The sequence below is a fragment of the Zea mays genome, chromosome 6 (assembly GCF_902167145.1).
Source record: "Zea mays cultivar B73 chromosome 6, Zm-B73-REFERENCE-NAM-5.0, whole genome shotgun sequence".
In the NCBI taxonomy this organism is placed as follows: domain Eukaryota; kingdom Viridiplantae; phylum Streptophyta; class Magnoliopsida; order Poales; family Poaceae; genus Zea; species Zea mays.
In genome coordinates, this window is record NC_050101.1 from 49,800,426 (window position 1) to 49,808,915 (window position 8,490).

The 8,490-nt window shown below is 45.9% G+C and overlaps 1 protein-coding gene across 1 annotated transcript; it reads left to right on the forward strand.

The window, feature by feature from the left end:
- Window positions 1-2,599: 2,599 nt before the first annotated feature.
- Window positions 2,600-4,145, forward strand: LOC103629277 (late embryogenesis abundant protein-related / LEA protein-related). The gene is made up of 2 exons (XM_008650454.2): window positions 2,600-3,098; window positions 3,199-4,145. Exons 1-2 carry the CDS (start codon window positions 2,840-2,842, stop codon window positions 3,933-3,935), a joined length of 996 nt encoding a protein of 331 aa, XP_008648676.1. The 5' UTR covers window positions 2,600-2,839; the 3' UTR covers window positions 3,936-4,145.
- Window positions 4,146-8,490: the final 4,345 nt, after the last annotated feature.

The following is an 8,490-nucleotide window of genomic DNA, read 5'->3' on the forward strand; positions in this document are numbered from 1 at the left end:
TGTTTAAATAAAATAGTTTCATTTACTGTCTGCACATTCTAATTTTTATGATTAAGTATGAACTAATGTAGGTGTAGATTTATTTATTTAATAAAATAAATAAAAGGAGAACCCTAGAGATTTAAACATGTTTAATCTTATGAGATTAATAATGTGTATTACATGAAACCATCTCTGTTCTAATTTTTAGGTCACAATAAAATAAATTGAACTATGTTATGTATTTGTGAGTAACACTTAGAGAAATAATAGCCTATTTCCAAATGAGGTTAGTTTATGTTATAGTTTATGTTATACTTTAAACTCATTATCCCTTATGTAGTATTGTGTCTTTTAAGATGTATTCCTATGTTTGTACATGTTTGGTGTGTTGTTCATTTATACTTTCCAAATATATTGAATGCATGCTCGCTTTATTTAGACAACGAGCAGTCCGAGGTTCCTGTTAGAGACCTTCCTGAGCAACAACCTGGTGAAGGCAAGTGTCATCTGCCCCATTATGTCCTACATACTCTATAATTCACTGTCCCGCATTACTTTATGAAACCTAAGGATTGACTAGCCTGTATTCACTTATCCTTGTTTACCTTTTGGGTTATCATGGTTAGCATTTTGCTATTGCCTTAATTTTAATCAATGAACATGATGTGAACATTTATGATGCGATACTGTTATCCTGATTATGTTGATGATCTTGTGATACTCTAGGGGGCTCAGGCCTTTTTCCTGAGTACCTCTCCGTAAGGACCTATTCATGGAGTGACCACTCGGGCTAACAGTGCAACCATGAGGGTGGAATTGGACGCCCTTAGCTTATTAATTAGATGAACCCGGGGGTGTAGTTGGCTTTGTCGAAGGGCCGTTAATGGGGGTCGGGGCGTAGTGCTCGCTCTGCCAAGGTTGTGGTGCAGAGGTTCATTCGATTTGGTTTTGTTAGTCACCCACCTTGGGGAGGTGTACTGCGTTTGTACGATTGGCAAAACCTAACGAGCAGCTATGCACCAGGGGAGTCTTTGTAAAGGCTACGTAGTGTATTCCTTGCCATTCACCTTGGTAGTGAAGATCGAGTCTGTACAACCCAGGCTGGAAAGGGATCACGACTCGTGGGTAAATTGTGCAACCTCTGCAGAGTGTTAGAAACTGGTATATCAGTCGAGCTCACGGTTAAGAGCAGCCTTGGTATCCTCTTTGATTAGAAGAATTCTAGTTACTTTTATGATGATGGTTAACAATGATGTTATAAGTCTGATCTCTGGTATTTTCTCTTTTGAGGAAGTACTATTAGGTAATAACCGGGTTTATTACTAAAACTTGGCTCTACTAATAATAATGAATACTTGACCAACTAAAAGCAACTGCTTAACTTTAACCCCACATACAGATAACCCACTTTAGCCAAATGGGACATTTGCTGAGTACGTTGATGTGTATTCACTCTTGCTTTACACACCACCCCCACCCCAGGTTGTCCCCACTGTACTCAGTGCTTAGGAGGTGATGCTGGCAACATGGAAGATTTCGAGGAGTTTCAGGACTACGACGAGTTCTAGTTCTTTCTTAGTGGCAAACCCCCAGTCAGCTGCCTATGTAGGCTTATCATCTACGTTTCGTTTTCTCCGCACTTTGATGTTTATGTTAAAGACAATGATTATGTATTAGACTCTTTGGATGTCTTGGACGTCTTGATGTAATTAAAGTACCTTTCCGCTATTTTATTTGAGCATTATGTGATGATGTGTAAATAAATATAAAATTTAGTTTTGTTTGAAACTTTGAAAAAAAAACGATAAAATTTTCACTTACGGCCGAATAAAGAAAACCGGTATTTTCACCTGCGGTTCCAAAACAACCGACAGTGACCCCTAACAACAATGGCGGTACAGAAAAATGCCAGTACAAATAGCTCTATAACCGTCAATATAGAGCTTCTCTATAGTGACGAGGACTGGTGAGGAGTGCTGGTTCTCTAGAACTAGAGTAGTTTTTAATCTTTTTTTTTTACAAACTGACTTACAACGTGATCTCAAAGAGTCCTAGCAAGGTAAAGCCAAAAAAACGTTCCAAAACACCCACGTCAACCCCGGCCCCGGGCACCAAAAACCGAGTAAAGCACGCGTCTTCTTGCCATCTTGAACACAAAGAAAAACATTAAAATAAAACATATGGACACACATGCAGATGCACGTAGACGTTCGTTCCTTCATGTATTTAGCTAGCATAATTTATTATCGTATTGTCCCAGGTAGATCTTATCTGGAGTGTGTAGTAGTAGTATATCATATCATCGTATCGAGCAGTAGCTTAGTTAGCACTGGTAATCTGGGAAAGAAAACGCAAGCGTGCATAAATCATAGCACGCACATGCACCTACGTGTAGTACACATCCTGTTGTTAGTTAATTCCAGCCTCTTTCACCTTTCCAAGCTACGAGTATATATATCATAATACAGTACATATCTTATTAGTATATATTCCGATTGATCATTTAAGTATTGCTTTTTTTGGCACGAAAAACAAAGGCACATACGACATTCAGGCCGCCAAAACAAAAGCTATAGTACGCTTTTGTTCAGCACTTCAGCTGCAAGGAAAAGAAAAGGGCATCGCCCTTGCTCACTCTTGCAGCCAGCCAGAGGCCAGAGCCACCGCCGGCCATGGCCGGGCAATGGCACCCCCATACATGCATGCATGAGTGGTCGAGCTGTGAGTAGTATAAGTTACCCCGCCCTCTCCATCCAGGCATCCATCCGTCACCATACCATCGAGCCAATTATTAAGAGATCGAGCTCCATCCATCCATCGTCATAACAGTGAGTAGTAAGCTCGCTTGCATTGCATAATGGCGCGGTGGTCGTCGGCAGCGTCGGCCGCCTTGCTGGGCGCGACCCTGCTTTACAGCGTGATGGCTCTGACGACGGCGTTGGCGCAGCAGCCGGGCAACAACATGCAAGTGATCAACATGGACGGCCGCCGCAACAGCAAGTTCACCTGCGCCGACACCAAGAAGGACTCGAAGCGGCCCGGGTGCAGGGCCACCTGCCCCACCCGCTGCCCCAAGAAGTGCCTCGTCCTCTGCCCAACATGCAAGACCTTCTGCTGTAAGTGATCGATGAACTGATGAGCTTATCGAGCATGCATCAAAAATCGATCGACCCAACTCATTCATTCATTCATTGTTGGCTGGCACTGTCGTCGTAGTGTGCGACTTCTACCCCGGCGTGTCGTGCGGCGACCCGCGCTTCACGGGCGCCGACGGCAACACCTTCTACTTCCACGGCAAGAAGGGCCAGGACTTCTGCATCCTCAGCGACGCCGGCCTGCACATCAACGCGCACTTCATCGGCAGCCACAACTCGGCCCTGAACCGCGACTTCACCTGGATCCAGGCGCTGGGCATCCGCTTCGCGCACCACAGCCTCTACGTCGGCGCCGCCAGGGCCGCCGCGTGGGACGCCGCCGCCGACCACCTCGCGCTCGCCTTCGACGACGACGCCGTCCTGCTCCCGCGCGCCGTCGGCGCCCGCTGGTCCCCGCACGCCGCGCCGGCGCTGTCCGTCACGCGCACCGCGGACGCCAACGCCATCGTCGTGGAGCTACGGGGCGTCCTCCGCGTCGTGGCCCACGTCGTGCCCATCACCGCCGAGGACTCGCGAGTCCACGGCTACGGCGTCGACGCCGGCGACTGCCTCGCGCACCTCGACCTCGGCTTCAAGTTCTACGACCTCACCGACGACGTCCACGGCGTGCTCGGCCAGACCTACCGCGCCGACTACGTCAACAGGCTCAACGTCACCGCCAACATGCCCCTCATGGGAGGCGCCGACACCTTCCGCTCCTCGGGACTCTTTGAGGCCGACTGCGCGGTAGCAAGGTTCGGTCGAAACACCGCCGGCACCGGCATCGCCATGGTCACTGACGGCGCCAAGTACCTGTAGACGTACAAAAAACCACGACGACGAGCTGATCGAGAAGGAAGACCAGCAGAACTATATATAACGGTTGTTGTATTATTGTTTTAATATTCAGACCAACCTATTGTAATACGATATGCAAAAGGAGAAATAATTCAGGACGACGGAGCATATATCGAATGCACCTACGTATGTTCTCTGAGAACAAATAAGCAGAATCATAGTTTGGACCTAGCCCAGAAGTGCTTGTTTGTTTATTTGTTTGTTTATTTTTGTGACCATACAATTTGTTTACACCTATCAATCCACTAGTACACAAAAGCTCTATAGCGACGGTTTTAGAACTATTTATACTGTCGTTCTTCGGTACCACAAGTGTAAATAACATTTTCACTGGCAGTTCTTGTAACCAACGGGCAATGGAGATAGATTTTCAATAACGTGAAAATGCACTTTCCACATACGGTTTTCTTTATTTAGCTGTCACGCTACCAGAATTCGGACCTTTGCCGAGTGTCAAGCTCTTTGCCGAGTGCTTTTTATCGAGCACTCGGCAAAGAAGACTTTGCCAAGAGCGGCACTCGGCAAAGTCCTGCGCTGGGTAAAGAGCTTGTTTACCGAGTGCTGGACACTCGGCAAATACTGCTTTGCCGAGCGGCAAACACTCGACAAAGATGGCGCTCAGCAAAGGGCCGTTAGCGGCCGTCTACAGCTGACGGCCGTCAGCCTTTGCCGAGGGCCGAAAGCCAGCACTCGGCAATTCAGATTCTTTGTCGACTGTCAAATATCTAGCACTCGGCAAAGTATATATTTAGGATTTTTGCCGAGTGCCCCACATTAGACACTCGGCAAAGAAGGTCTTTGCCGAGTGTCAAATTTAGACACTTGGCAAAGCATATTTCTATTTTTTTTTTCTTTTCTCTTACCAAACTTTTTGTGGTATGTTCCTACACTATGTAGACCTACATGTACTATTTTGGGACAATTATATTAGTGTTTTCAATAGCTAGTAGATTTAGTTCGTTTATTTGAATTTCTTCGAAAAATTTAGATTTGAACTGCAAGTCACTCGAAACTTGGATAATCGTGCATGCAAAAATGATACACATGTTATTTAGCACAAGTTACGACCGATTTCAAGAGCGGACCGGAAACTTCGAGCAACATGCTCACCAAACATGGCCGTGAACTTACCATCCACATGTTTAAAAATTGTATAAAACACAAACAAAGTCAGAAAATCATGAAACTTATCCACGTGTCATGATATCATATGTAGACGCTGTGATAAAAATTTGAAAAAGTTTCGAGAAAACTGTGATGCACTATGTGTAGAAACCTAAGAGATCCACATTGAAACTCTATGATTTCATGTGTAGATCTCTTAGGTTTCTACACATAGTGTGTCACAGTTTTCTCGAAACCTTTTCAATTTTTTATCACAGCCTCTACATATGATATCATGACACGTGGATAAGTTTCATGATTTTCTGACTTTGTTTGTGTTTTATACATTTTTTAAACATGTGGATGACAAGTTTACGTCCATGTTTAGTGAGCATGTTGCTCAAAGTTTCTGGTCCGCTCCTGAAATCGGTCGTAACATGTGCTAAATAACATGTGTACCATTTTTGCATGCACGATTATCCAAGTTTCGAGTGACTTGCGGTTCAAATCTAAATTTTCTGAAGAAATTCAAATAAACAAAGTAAATCTACTAGCTATTGAAAACACTATTATAATTGTCCCAAAATGGTACATGTAGGTCTACATAGTGTAGGAACGTACCACAAAAAGTTTGGTTGCCAAAATAAAAATATGGTTTGCCGAGTGTCGAAGAAGACACTCGGTAAAGACTTTCTTTGCCGAGTGTCAACTGGTTGACACTCGGCAAAGAATCTAAAACACATATTTGCCGAGTGTCTGTCAGTTGACACTCGGCAAAGAATATTTTAAAATTAAAAAAAACTTTGCCGAGTGCCAGATCGCGGACACTCGGCAAAGAATAAAAATAAACTGGCCGACACCTTCTCATTTCTCTTTCTTCCTCTCCTCTCACTCTCTGTCACTCTCTCTCGCCCGCCACCCACCGCCGCCGGTCACCTCGCCCTCTCCCTCTCCGCCGCCGCCGCTCACCTCGACCGCTCCCTTACCCCTCTCCCTCTCACCTCGCCCTCTTCCTATCCCTCGCCCTCTCCCTCGCCCTCTCACTCTCCCTCTCTCCCTCTCACCTCGCCCTCTCCCGCTCACCTCGCCCCCAAACAGATCACCCTCTCCCTCTCCCTCTCCCTCGCCATCGTTGTCTGCCCGCCGCCGCGCCGTGCCCCCACTCCGTCGCGCCCCCACACTATCGTCGCCTCGCCCCGGCCTCAACCGGCGTCTCCATGCCTCGCTCTCAACCGCCGTCGCGCCCGGCACCACACCGCCGCTTGGTAATGTCATTGTTAATTCTCTATATATGTGAGCATGTGATTGATAATGTGATGGATAGTTAGAGTTATATTATCTCTAGCCACTAGGTACTTAGAATTTGCATTGTGTGGATAGTTAGAGTTATATGAATTATGCCGTTGAATTATGCGTGGATGTCTCATGGATTGAATATATATATGTGTGATTGTCGGCCATCATGCCGTTGAATTATGTGTGTATGTCAGTGTTGGGGGCCTTCGGCTTCCGAAGGTCCTCAAAAAATGATTTGACAATGTTTTCCAAGTGAAATATGTGAACAGGTATCTTCGGAATTGGGTCACGAGTATACAAGAGTATGGTCAAGACGAAGCTTGAATAGGACGGAAGGCGATCATGACGAAGGATAAGATGATCACGAAGCTATGCGCAGAAAAGCTTCGGCATGACAGCAGAAAAGGAGAACCGACTTAAAGATGAAAAGCCAAATTAGACCTCGAAGAATTACTATAGAGTTATTGATAAATGTAAAGGGCATTAATGTAATTCTACACGGGCTGCGTCCCGTGCCTATAAATAGATGAACAGTACTCCCGTACTGTTCACGCTGACTTGACATTCGCTTTTCGCATCACACATGTACCTTCACTTTTCGTCAATTTGAAGGTACATTTATAATTTGTTATTATGAATTTGATAATGCAAAATAAAAATAAGTTGACGATAATATCTGTATTATTATTCGTATTTCATATATGTATTCTTCTTCATTATCTATCGAGCTTACGAAGGTCTTTTCCTTCATAACCTTCGTCCGAAATTCACTATATCCGAAGGGACATAGTGTCTTGAAGGACGAAGGACTTTAACATTTAACACTTTGTATGTTGCCTTGTTCTTAACTCTTAGCATTTGAGAACAAGTCCCCAACATTGGCGCCCACCTCCGGTGAACTCACGTCCATTTTTTGAGTTTTGAACATCTTCGGCAAGCATCACCTTCGCCATGCCGCCAAAGAAAGCTTCAGCCACAGGGGCCGCCACTCTGCATCTGCTGGATCCCAATCAGGATGTCCTTTCTCTTAGGGAGGCCCGAAGCCAGAAGAGGAAGGCCACCAGTCCAACGCCTCCGGAGGACGACTTGGATCAAGAAATCCAAAACTTGGAGATGCTCCATCAACAGGTCCAACGGAAGAAGGAAAAGATGGCTCGTCTAGCTGACCTACAAAGGCAGATAGACGAAGCCTCTGAAGAAGTTCATCATCTTGCTCAAGATGACTAGAACCGAAGGCCTCCGCGCAGAGAGCTTCATCAGGAGGGCTTCTACAACGAGGATGACTGGTATGAAGATTTCCATCATGGAAATTTTGCTTTTGATGATACTTCTCCTCTGTCAACAGAACTGCAGGCTACACCTTGGCCCCAGTCTTACAAGCCACCCCAGCTCCCCATGTATGACGGTCATTCAGACCCGAAGCAATTCTTGATGAGCTATGAAGCAACCATATCTTCGTATGGTGGCAATACAGCGGTCATGGCAAAGTCTTTCATCATGGCTGTCAAGAGTGTTGCACAAACCTGGTACTCCTCTCTTCGGCCAGGGACAATCACCTCATGGCAAAAGCTAAAGGACATGTTGATAACCAGCTTCCAAGGGTTTCAAACGAAGCTAGTCACCGCTCAAGCTTTATTCCAGTGCACCCAGGACCACGAAGAATACCTTCAGGCGTATGTCCGAAGGTTCCTGCGTCTGAGGGCACAGGCACCAACAGTGCCCAACGAAATTGTCATTAAGGCCATGATCAAGGGGCTTCGGCCGGGACCTTCAGCTCAGTACTTTGCCAGAATGCCTCCTCAAACTTTGGAGAAGCTGCTCCAGAAGATGGACGAGTATATTCGAGCTGACAATGATTTTCGCCAAAGAAGGGAGGAAGCATTCAGGTTCTCTGAAATGACCAGGGGCTTCGGAGGAAGATTCCATCCGAGGCACGTCAGGTCAATTCACAACTCTACTCAAAGTGATGATAGAGGGAGTCAACAACAAAGGCCACAGTACTCCTCGCAAGCTTTGGGGCAGCAGCAAAGCACTTTCCGGCCGCCAGCGCCAAGGGGCAGAGGCGCCAGGGGCTTCGGGGGAAGATTTGGGGATCAGCCAAGAAAAATTTACTGCC

Coding starts and splice junctions, on each gene's coding strand:
- LOC103629277 (XM_008650454.2), top strand. CDS start 2,840: ATGGCGCGGTGGTCGTCGGCAGCGTCGGCCGCCTTGCTGGGCGCGACC. Junction 3,099..3,198: donor AACATGCAAGACCTTCTGCT/GTAAGTGATCGA, acceptor CTGTCGTCGTAG/TGTGCGACTTCTACCCCGGC.